Source organism: Saccopteryx leptura, chromosome 6 (genome assembly GCF_036850995.1).
Source record: "Saccopteryx leptura isolate mSacLep1 chromosome 6, mSacLep1_pri_phased_curated, whole genome shotgun sequence".
NCBI classification, from domain to species: domain Eukaryota; kingdom Metazoa; phylum Chordata; class Mammalia; order Chiroptera; family Emballonuridae; genus Saccopteryx; species Saccopteryx leptura.
This window is the reverse complement of record NC_089508.1, coordinates 63,987,131-63,999,552: the sequence shown is the minus strand read 5'-3', so window position 1 is coordinate 63,999,552 and position 12,422 is coordinate 63,987,131. Positions and strand designations below refer to the sequence as shown.

At 43.4% G+C, this 12,422-nt stretch overlaps 1 protein-coding gene across 1 annotated transcript in view; it reads right to left on the bottom strand.

The window, feature by feature from the left end:
• Nucleotides 1–11,934, bottom strand: part of DNAAF4 (dynein axonemal assembly factor 4) — a 44,756-nt gene extending 32,822 nt beyond the window's left edge. Inside the window, exons 1-3 of the mRNA XM_066341603.1 lie at nucleotides 11,774–11,934; nucleotides 11,252–11,396; nucleotides 4,957–5,090 (exon numbers count right to left, since the gene is read on the bottom strand). Of these exons, the coding sequence (XP_066197700.1) occupies nucleotides 4,957–5,090; nucleotides 11,252–11,396; nucleotides 11,774–11,896 (402 nt within the window). The 5' untranslated portion in view covers nucleotides 11,897–11,934. The remainder of the gene's footprint in view (nucleotides 1–4,956; nucleotides 5,091–11,251; nucleotides 11,397–11,773) is intronic.
• Nucleotides 11,935–12,422: the final 488 nt, after the last annotated feature.

Sequence of the window (12,422 nt, the reverse complement as noted above, 5' to 3'; positions counted from 1 at the left end):
TAAAAGTGAGCAAACTCAAAAAACACAAATTTTACAAACTCATTTGCTCAACACTCATAAAAAAGAAATTCACTTACCCACAAACTGCCAATGAACAACGAGAAACATACAGTGGAAAAAAAATCGTTCATTAGTAACTGCCAGAAAAATCTTTAAAAGGCTAGAACAGGGGTCGGGAACATATGGCTCACGAGCCAGATGTGGCTCTTTTGATGGCTGCATCTGGCTCGCAGACAAATCTTTAATAAAAAATAATAATAACGTTAAAAATATAAAACATTCTCATGTATTACAATCCATTCATTTCCTACCGCTCATGTTCATGGTTGCAGGTGGCTGGAGCCAATCACAGCTGTCCTCTGGGACAACACCAAATTTTTATTGGATAATGCATAATATACACGGGTCGTTGTATGGCTCTCATGGAATTACATTTTAAAATATGTGGCGTTCATGGCTCTCTCAGCCACAAAGCTTCCTGATCCCTGAGCTAGAATAAGCTTAACAAAATATAAGCAAGTCCTATGCATGTTAAGTAATTTTGCTGGGGATATAAAGTAGTCTGAAGAAATGGAGATAAATGCCGTGTTCCTGGAGAAAAATCTCAATATTGCAAGTATGTTGATGTTTTGCAAACAAATGTCTAGTGAGTGTAAATCTAATCAGAATAACAAGAGAACATCTTAGGGAGCCTGATAAATAAGTGTAAAATTCATCTGCAAAAGAAATGTGCAGGTTTTGTAGAGGCATAAAGAGGTTGGCAATTCCAATCCACAAATATCATGTATAAAACTGGACAAATCTATCAAAAACAACCATTTCAAGGCACTGGAAATTAACCAAAGACAGTCTGTAAATTGAGAAGTGTTTGTTCTAGAAAAACTGCTGAAGTTACAGGTAAGAACAGTGGGAGGCTGTGCCTGCCTGCCTGAGGTTGCTCTCAACCACCCACTTCCAGGCAGAACAAGACTGGCAGTTTTACCAACATAAAGCTAACAACAGCAACAACAAACCAGCAGCTCTGTTGGCAGAAAGGGTAGACACATTTTAGGGCGGGGCAGCAAAAAGCCAGGGCTTTGGTGGATAAAAGCGGTAAAGTTGGTGGGCAGTGAACAGGGAAAATTTGCAGTTGAGGTCTGAGGTTGAGGTCCTGGCTAGGGTGAGTGCCTGACTAGCTAGAAAATTAATTTTAAGACCATATAATGAGGCGCAGGCAGGGTGGCTCAGGGGACAGAATGTTGTTCCTACATGCTGAGGTCACAGGTTCAATCCCCAGTAAGTGCACATACAAGAAGCAATCAATGAGTGCACACCTAGATGGAACAACTATATGAAACAACGAGTTGATGTTTCTCTCTCTCTCCTTCTCCCCCCCTTGCTCTCTCCGAAATGGAAAAAAAAATTTTTTTTTTTTTTTTCATTTTTTCTGAAGCTGGAAACAGGGAGAGACAGTCAGACAGACTCCCGCATGCGCCTGACCGGGATCTACCCGGCACGCCCACCAGGGGCGGTGCTCTGCCCCCCAGGGGGCAATGCTCTGCCCATCCTGGGCGTCGCCATATTGCAACCAGAGCCCCTCTAGCGCCTGAGGCAGAGGCCACAGAGCCATGCCCAGCGCCCGGGCCATCTTTGCTCCAATGGAGCCTTGGCTGCGGGAGGGGAAGAGAGAGACAGAGAGGAAAGCGCGGCGGAGGGGTGGAGAAGCAAATGGGCGCTTCTCCTATGTGCCCTGGCCGGGAATCGAACCCGGGTCCTCCGCACGCTAGGCCGATGCTCTACCGCTGAGCCAACCGGCCAGGGCAAAAATTTTTTTAAAGATCATATAAATGAAAGAGCTATAGAAAATCTACGATAAGCTCACCATACAATCCTAACTCCACAGAAAGCCCATGTGTTTGTGGGGGAGACCTGAGGAAGCCTGGCATAAAATGAAGCTAAGGGAGGCATGAGAATTAGTTCCAATTTTGAAGGTATTTTCAAACCTACTCATAGATCAATTGGAAAAGGATGGAGGCCTTTAGCACCTCTGCCCAAGTCACTAGCTAACAGTTAAGCTGTACAGACGCAGAGAAGACCCCTAAGAAAGCCAGTCTAAAGAACATCAAATAAAAACATAGTAGAGACATCACCAGCTATATACCCAAGGGAGACTAGACTGATTCCACAATTAAACTCTTGGGTGGGTTTCAAAGACACATTTAAAATTAAAATGGCATTGAGGAGCAAATCAAAACCACAATGAGATACCATTTACACCATTAAAATGACTATCAAAGAAAGAGAAAATAACAAATGTTGGTAAGAATGTGGAGGAAAAAACTGAAAGCACTGTTAATGGGAATATAAAAAGGTGCAGCTGTTATGAAGAACAGTATGGCAGTTCCTCAAAAAAGTAAAAGTAGACTTATCACTAACATATAATCCAGCAATTTCACTTCTGGGTACAGATATACCAGAAAGAATTGAAAGCAAGGTCTGGAAAAGGTATCTGTATAGCCATGTTCATAGTAGCATTATTCATAATAGCCAAAAGGTGGAAGGAATCCAAATGTCCATCAATGTTTTAATTAGACCAGTGGTTGGCAAACCATGGCTTGCGAGCCACATGTGGCTCTTTGGTCCCTTGAGTGTGGCTCTTCCAGAAAATAGCAGTGCGAACGCAAAGACCAGCTTAGGAGTACCCTAATTAAGTTAATAACAATGTACGTACTTATATAGTTTAAGTTTAAAAATTTTGGCTCTCAAAAGAAATTTCAGTCGTTGTACTGTTGATATTTGGCTCTGTTGACTAATGAGTTTGCCGACCACTGATTAGACTAAGGAAAAAGGAGAAGACTGAAATAAAAATCAGAAATTGCCTGACTGGTGGTTGTGCAGTGGATCGAGCATCAACCTGGGATACTGAGGACCTAAGTTGGAGACCCCGAGGTCGCTGGCTTGAGTTCAGGTTTATTCTACTTGAACACCAGATTGCCAGCTTGAGTGTGGGATCATTGACATGATCCCAAGGTCACTAGTTGGAGCCCAAAGGTTGCTGGGTTGAAGTCCAAGGTTGCTGGCTTGAGCAGGGGGTCACGGGCTCAGCTTGAGCACACTCCCCACCCTGCCTCTGTCAGGGCATGTATGAGAAGCAATCATTGATGAACAACTAAAATGATGCAACTATGAGTTGATGCTTCTCATCTCTCTCCCTTCCTGTCTCTCTCTCTTTCAAAAAAAAAATCAGGAATGAAAAAGAAGACATTACAATTGATAACACAGAAATACTAAGGATTACAAGAAACTACCATGAACAATTGTACAATAACAAATTGAACAACCTAAAAGAAATTAATAATTTGCTAGAAACATACAATCTACCAAATCTGAATCACAAAGAAATAAAAAATCTAAGCAGACAATTACAAGAAAGGAGATTAAATCAGTCTTCAAGAACCTAAGAAAGAAAGGTCAGGACCAGATGACTTCACTGGTAAATTCTACCAAACATTTAAAGAGTACTAATAGTTTTAAAACTCTTTCAAAAAATTGAAGAGGAGGGCCCTGGCCGGTTGGCTCAGCGGTAGAGCGTCGGCCTGGTGTGCAGGGGACCCAGGTTCAATTTCCGGCCAGGGCACATAGGAGAGGCGCCCATTTGCTTCTCCACCCCCCCCTCCTTCCTCTCTGTCTCTCTCTTCCCCTCCTGCAGCCAAGGCTCCATTGGAGCAAAGATGGCCCGGGCGCTGGGGATGGCTCCTTGGCCTCTGCCCCAGGCGCTAGAGTGGCTCTGGTCGTGGCAGAGCGACGCCCCGGAGGGGCAGAGCATCGCCCCCTGGTGGGCAGAGCGTTGCCCCTGGTGGGCGTGCCGGGTGGATCCCGGTCGGGCGCATGGCGGGAGTCTGTCTGACTGTCTCTCCCCATTTCTAGCTGCAGAAAAATACAAAAAAAAAAAAATTTGAAGAAATGCCTCTAAACTCATTTTACAAGGCCAGCACTTGTATTATTTTTCTTGTTTTAAATAATTGTGTCTATTATTCCAAGATTAAGAAAGAGGTAAAATACACCATAAAATCTTATCATTTCTGTCTGACCAGATGGTGGCACAGTGGATAGAGCATTGGACTGGGACGTCAGAGGACCCAGGTTTGAAAACCCAAAGTCACCAGCTTGAGTGTGGGCTCACTAGCTTGAGTGCGGGGTCACTGGCTTGAGTGTGGGATCATAGACATGACCTCATGGTCACTGGCTTGAGCCCAAAGGTCGCTGGCTTGAGCAAGGGGTCACTCACTCTTCTCTAGCGCCCCGCTATAGCCCCCCAGGTCAAGGCATGTATGCGAAAGCAATCAATAAACAAGTAAGGTGCTGCAACAAAGAATTGACGCTTCTCATCTCTCTCCCTTCCTGTCTGTCTGTCCCTATCTGTTCCTCTCTCTGACTCTCTCTTGATCTTTGTCAAAAAAACAAACACCCCCCCCCATCATTTATGACTCCTCTAGAAATAGAAAATTGTCACTGCAAATAAATATTTTCAGGAACACATATATGTGATAGGTAGCCTATATAACTTAGTAAGTCCTATAACCAAAGTATGAACAAAAAAGTGAGGAAGTATAGTGGTTGGAACTGATTATCTTTACATTGTTTATTATCACCTCTCTCTTTTCTTTTAAATTGAGAGAGACAGAAAGACAAGAAAGATAGACAGGAAGGGAGAGATATGAAAAGCATCAACTCATAATTGCGGCACTGTAATTGTTCATTGATTGCTTTCTCATGTGTGCTTTGATGGAGGAGGTGGCTCCAGCCGAGCCAGTGACCCCTTGCTCAAGCCAGTGACCTTAGGCTCAAGCTGGTGACTTCGGGTTTCAAACCTGGGTCCTCAGCAAACCAGGTCGACGTTCTATCCACTACGTCATCACCTGGTCAGGCTATTATCATCTCTTTAATTAGAGGACTTTCCTATTAATCCGTACTTACCTTCATCATGACATTTAATGCATATTTTTTATCTTCCCTCCTTGCTATAGCTTTTGCTTCTGTAGCTTCTTTTGCTCTTTCTTGTGCTTGTAAAATAGATTTCTCTCTTATGCTTTGCATCATTTCTTTGTCAACTAAAACATAAGGAATATCACTAAGTTAGGATTATGATAAATTTGTTTTACTTAGGTGAAAACTGCTTAACAGTATGATCCAGGATGAGATTTTTTTGGACCTAACTTCACATGGAGAAGTGAAAATATTTCTCAATATTAAACTGGCCAACAAACTAACATTAAAAGGTAAGCAAGTAACTGTACAGTAACTAATTACAACAGAATGCGAGAGAAAGAGAATATGAATGAGAAAGAGGAGGAGTAAAACAGAGGGGGAATAAGAGGGAAAATGAAAGGTTGGGAGAGAGGGAGAACAGAGAGGCACAAGAGGGAGAGAGGACAGTGAAATGAGAGGAGAGAGAGGGGGAGGAGAGGTGGAGGGAGGACATAAGATGAAGGGAAAGACAACACACATATCTTCCTCTCTGTTGAGAAACCAGAGCTATTTGCTTATATACCTGGTCACAATAAATCATCACTATGGGGTCTAGAAGAGAAAATGGGTTGAGACTATCTGATATGTTCAATCACTGACATAAACATAAAAGGTAATTTATACATTTGAAGAGTACAGGGCCAGCCCTAGGAAAAATTATAAACTAATACAACTTGTTATATATATATAATTTTATCATTCAAAATTATTTTTATATTTAGAAACTCAATGTTTTACACATAGGATATGATCCATTAGGGAGGTGGTAAATTATTTTAGGGGAAGTGGGATCAGGAAGAAATCTATACTTTGAGAGGAAACAAAACAGGACAAGAGAGAAAATTCAGGGGGAGAGGGTGACATGGGGCAGAGGGCAGGGATGAATCAGGTCCTAGGGTAGGGGGTCTAAATTTTTGGTGCAGCAGACTCCTTGGCAGGATAGTTAAAGCCTTATAGACCTCTTCATAATATTTTTATTTTTTATTTTTACTCAGCAAGAGAAGGAGAGGCAGAGACAGACTCCCACATACACCCGACCAGAATCCATCTGGCAAGCCCACTACAGGGTCTGCCCATTTGGTGCATTACTCTGTTGCTCAGCAACTGAGCTCTTCTTAGTGCCTGAGGTGGAGGCCATAGAGTCATCCTTAGCGCCTGGTGCCACCTCACTCCAATTGAGCCATGGTTGCAGGAGGGGAAGAAAGAGAGAAAGAGAAATAAAAGGGGGAGAGGCAGAGAAGCATATGGGCACTTCTCCTTTGTGCCCTGACCGGGAATCAAACCCGGGACATCCACACACCAGGCTGATGCTCTACCACTAAGCCAATTGGTTAGGGACCATAATGTTTTTAAATGCACAAAATAAAATACACAGGATTACAAAGAAAAATAACTATATTAAAACACAAATATTTTAAAAATAAATCTAATATACTAACACATGCTTCTTTATTAATGCATTAAATAATATATAGCAATAAGTCTAATACTGTAACTTCAAAGTAGTGAGTATAGAAGACAGGCACCTGTAATATGAACATCTTTATGATTTTTATGGATACTATTGTTGTTTGTTGTCTACACTCACAATTAAAGGGAATGTTAAATTGCAGTTAGAGGTAAGAAAAAAGTACAGAATTTTTATTCATCCAAGATCTTGGCTGGGAATTGGGACTGGAATTAGGTCTGAAGCCTCTCTTCAACTCTCCTCCTGTTTAGTGTCAGGATGGCAGACAATTAGACCAGCTATAAGGGCAGAAATAATTAAAGAACATTAACTTTTCAAATAAAGTGCTTCACATCTAAAAGAAATGAAAAGTGTATCAAGAAGGAAAAAATGAAGCAAATGTATTTTGAATAATGAGGGAGAGAGGCTTGGAGTATTGCCTGGAGTTCTACAATACTTTATGTGAAAAAAAAGGTTGTAAAAAAAATAATGTCACTAAATTGCAACCTGATTTCTGAAGTAAAATCAATGTTCATTACATGTTATGTAAGTTATTTTTAAGACTATGTTGACTAGCTTAAATTAGAGGTTGGCAAACTATGACTTAATCCAACCTACTGCCTGTTTTTCTTTCTTTAATTTTTTTAGTGAGAGAGAGAGAGAGAAGGAGGAATAGACAGGGACAGACAGACAGAAAGGGAGAGAGATGAGATTCATCAACTCATAGTTGTAGCACCTTAGTTGTTCATTCATTGCTTCTCATATGTGCCTTCATGAAGGTGGAGGGCCCTCCAACTAATCCAGTGACCTCTTGCTCATGCCAGCAACCTGGGTATTCAAGCAACAATCTTTGGACTCAAACCAGTGACCACAGGGTCATTTCTATAATTCCACACTCTAGCCGGCGACCCTGTGCTCAAGCTAGTGAGCCTGTGCTCAAACTGGTGACCTCAGGGTTTCTAACCTGGATCCTTGGTGTCCCAAACTGATGCTTCTATCCACTGCACCACCACCTAGTCAGGCCTGCCTGTTTTTCTACAGCATACAAAGAATAACTTTTACATTTTTAAGTAGTTGAAAAAAATAAACTATTATTTAATAATATTTTGTGACATAAATTAGATCAAATTCAAATTTCAATGTTAATAAATATGTATTATCATACATTTGAAACCAATATAAAATTGAACATAAATAGTAAAAAATTTTTTTTTTGTTTATGGCTGCTTTTGTGCTACAATAGCAGAACTGGGTAATTGTGACAGAGACCATCTAACCCCCAAATCCAAAATATTATCTGGTCCTTTACAGAAAAAGGTTGCAAACCATGGGTTATATAGTTAAAATTTGGAATAGTTGGCTGTATAAGCATGAAAAAGAAGAATCAAGCAGCTATGCAATGAAAGCAGATCCATGAATAGGAAAGAAAATCCCCTCCCACTCCTGGATGAGATGGCCAACCAGGTTTAAAGAGAATTTGACACAGAAGAAAATGTCGTGTCAGAAATCAGGGAAAGTAACAGGTTTTCTGATATGACCCTTCTTGATAGCCTAAAAAGTAGGTGGAGAAATATGCTGGCCAAAGAAGACATATACACACACACACACACAACTCAGTGGTTCTCAAACCTGGCCAGTCATCAGCATCATCTGGGGAGTCCCACCTCACCCCTCATCTGTTTATTCATTTTATTGATGTCAGAGAGAGAGAGAAACACTGATTTGTTGTACCACTTATTTATGCATTCATTGGTTGATTCTTGTATGTGCCCTGACCAGGGATCAAACATGCAGCCTTGGCAGATTAGGACAGTGTTCTAACCAACTGAGCTACCTGGCCAGGGCCCATCTGTTTATTAAAATATTTATAGATGATGGTTCTGCAAAGTTAAGATTATCAAGAAGAGTTGAAACAAATGGAAATGTTTACATTTAATCTTAGATGAGAAGCTGGAACACACTGGGTGTGTTTCACATGTTCTCAGGTCCCATCTCAGATTTAGCGAGTCACAGAGAAAGGCTGGGTTAGGAGAGCCGGAATCTGGTTTTTAAAAAACTCCTCAGTTAGTCTGGGACTCACTAAAGTAATTTAGCTATGGTAACCTACCTTAATCAGTTTATTCTGAGCTAGACACCAGATTTAGGAGAAAAATTCTACTGGTCGTAAAGATTAAAAAAATTAAATTCCACTGCAAGATACCAAGAAAACATTAATATAAAGAATAATTGCAACCTTTTCATTCTTAGTAGTCCCTACTGCCAGAGAACTAAGAGAAATTTCAGGCAGCAGATATAAAGCACTATAAAATATAAAAACCAGAAGAGAAAGAAAACAAAACTAAAGCAATAGAGGGTAACTACTGACATACAAAGCTGTTCTCGACAGAGAATAGGGTACTGGTTAAGAGTACAGAGAAAAAGGGGTACACTCTCCCTTCCAGTAGCAGGCCTGCGCCTTTCTCTTCCCCCTTCCCCTCTTCTGCCCCCACAGGCATGCATCTCACAGTCTCTAAGGCAGGGGTCCCCAAACTTTTTACACAAGGGGCCAGTTCACTGTCCCTCAGACGGTTGGAGGGCCGCCACATACAGTGCTCCTCTCACTGACCACCAATGAAACAGGTGCCCCTTCTGGAAGTGCGGTGGGGGGGGGGGCAGATAAATGGCCTCAGGGGGGCACATGCAGCCTGTGGGCTGTAGTTTGGGGATGCCTGCTCTAAGGATTCCTACTAGACTTGCAACCCGGGGAGCAATGGGCAGCAGCTCTTCCAAGGCTAACTAACTCCCTGAACCAGTCTCCAAGGCTCACTTTTCTCTGACTTCCCAGTGTAGGCTCATTTCTTTCCCATAAGTTTTCTAGACAGCTAAGGCAGCCCTGCCTAGCTCTCCTGTTGTTTCTTCTATTCTAGGCCCTTCCTTGTTTCACTGTCCCCAGCTTCAATAAACTTACTCTTAAATAAATAAATAAATACAGAGAATAGGGAATCTTAATTTTTACACCCTGGAAAGCTTTTTAAAACTACCAGCACCAGCCTGACCTGTGGTGGCGCAGTGGATAAAGTGTCGACCTGGAAATGCTGAGGTCACCGGTTTGAAACCCTGGGCTTGCCTGGTCAAGGCACATATGGGAGTTGATGCTTCCAGCTCCTCCCCCCTTCTCTCTCTCTGTCTCTCTCTCCCTTTCTCTCTCCTCTCTAAAATGAATAAATAAAATTAAAAATAAAATAAAATAAAACTACCAGCACCAGGGACCCACTCCTAGAAATTGGTTTGATTGGTCTACTGGGGCAAATTTCAGACACCTGCAAATGTAGGTGATTCAAATATATAGCCAGGGTTGAGAACCACCATTCTACAGTCAAACTGCTAAGGGTCCAGTTTCAATCTGCCATTTACTAGTTGAGTGACCTTTGTCAATACTAAACTCTGTGTCTCAGTAGCCTCACCTTTAAAAAGAAGGGGTGGTATATAAAGACCCTATTAGAAGGCCTTATCTATTGAAGATACAAGCCCACATCATCTGCCTAAGAGTTATTATTAATATAGTCTAACTTTATTTGTGTGTGTGTGTGTGTGTGTGTGTGTGTGTGTGTGTGTGGCAGTCAGAGAAAGGGACTGATAGGGACAGACAGGCAGGAAGGGAGAGAGATGAGAAACATCAGTTCTTTGTTGCGGTTCCTCAGTTGTTCGTTGATTGATTTCTCATATGTGCCTTGATGGGGGGGGTTGGGAGGGGGTACAGCAGACCCAGTGACCCCTTGTTCCAGCCAGTGACCTTGGGCTCAAGCTGGTGACCTTGGGGTCTCAAACCTGGGTTCTCTGCATCCCAGTCCAACGCTCTATCCACTGCGCCACCGCCTGGTCAGGTATATGGTCTAACTTTTGAGTAATTCAATCTTTAGGTTATTTAAGTGGCAGCTGAAGCACTATCTCATTTAAAGCATACTCATGTACCTATTTTTATTTTTATTTTTTACAGAGCCAGAGAGAGGGATAGATAGGGACAGACAGACAGGAACGGAGAGAGACGAGAAGCATCAATCATCTGTTTTTTTCATTGCAACACCTTAGTTGTTCATTGATTGCTTTCTCATATGTGCCTTGACCGTGGGCCTTCAGCAGACCGAGTAACCAGCAATCTTGGGTCCAAGCTGGTGAGCTTTGCTCACACCAAATGAGCCTGCGCTCAAGCTGGCAACCTCAGGGTCTTGAACCTGGGTCCTCTGCATCCTAGTTCGACGCTCTATCCACTACGTCACTGCCTGGTCAGGCCCTATTTTTTTTTTTCAAGAAGAGCAACATAATTGTTTCAAAAGAGAATTTTTGAAAAATATATAAAGTATAAAAAGCATAATCAGCCCTGGCCGGTTAGGTCAGTGGTAGAGCGTCCGCCCAGCGTGTGGAAGTCCCTGGTTCGAATCCCAGTCAGGGCACACAGGAGAAGCACCCATCTGCTTCTCCACCCCTCCCCCTTTCCTTCCTCTCTATCTCTCTCTTCCCCTCCTGCAGCCAAGGCTCCACTGGAGCAAAGTTGGCCGGGGTGCTGGGGATGGCTCCATGGCCTCCACTTTAGGAGAGCTAGAATGGCTCGGGTTGCAAGGGAGCAACGCCCCAGATGGGCAGAGATCATCGCCCTCTATTGGGCACGCTGGGTGGATCCTGGTCAGGTGCATGCAGGAGTCTGTCTCTCTGCCTCCCTGCTTCTCACTTCAGAAAACAAACAAACAAACAAACAAACCAAAAAAACAAAACAAAACAAAACACAATCAGATGAACATTTTTTAATACAGAATTTACCACCTGACACAGAAAGAGTCTCCCACATGACCGCTTCTTTCTTATATAAGGTGAAAACAATGGTGTCATTCCCAATCTTGGCTTTGCTGCTCTCATCGTCTATGGGAGCATAGAGAAACACCTCAAATAAAAATGGAGCAAAGTTGACCTATTCAGAAAGGGGGAAACGAAAGTTAATTTAGTTACACAAATTAAAAGCACAGCCATTAAGAAATACGTAATAGAGGCCAAATCATTTTCTCAGATGCCTGCTAAAAATTTATTCCAGGTCGCGAACGATTAGCAAGGCATATGTAGGAAGCCCTGGATAAAAATAATCTCTGACTTGATAACATCTGCTTACAGATGAGGCGTCACCTGTATGGGGTTCTGTTGTTGTTTCCAATAGCACTACAATTTTAGGAGGCTTCTGTGCAAAAAGATAAGCCCGAAGCGCGCACACACCAGCGCCTTCGCAGAAGCTTCGGACCGCATCTCCCCCGCCCCCCAACCCGGGGAGTCCGGAGGCACAACTCGCGTTCCCACCTTCAGATAGTTTTCAGTGCAGAACACGTCCGCATCTCTGACGCTGACGCCCCGGAGGGGCACGGAGATAAAGACCGCAATCTCCGTTTGCTGCCAGCTGTAATCGCTAACCTGCAGGGGCATCCCGGGAGGCAGACCAAGCAGCTGATGCCGCGGGTTAGGACTCGCGCTTGCTCGGTTGCTAGGGAAGCCGGGGTTGCCATGTGCCAGCCCTTCCGGGTCAGGCGGCCCGGAGGCCCCGCGTTCCCGACGCCCGCCGGCGGACTTCCCTACTGCCTTCCTAGGCATCCTGGCGGAGTTCTGAGACCATTTCTAGGGTCTTGTTCCTTCCACAAAGTCGGAGTGAATCACCTTAGAACTAGGCCCGCGGAGGCAAGGAAAGAGCTTGCTGCCTGAGAACGCAGCAAACGGAATGTGGGTTTACGGGGTAGGAAAGCGTGAACCGCAGGCCGGTGCGACGCCCACGCGCCAGGGCGACTCCGGCCTTCAGTTTGCTCTGGTGGAGGCTGTAAGAGTTGGCACCCATTGGTGTTCCTGTTTGGGACATTCCTGTGCTATTGTCGTCTTTCAAATCCTATCAACTGTAAGGGCACCAAAAGCAGATAAGTAGAGTCGCTTACTGGTTTCAGAACGGGGGCGAAATCCTGTG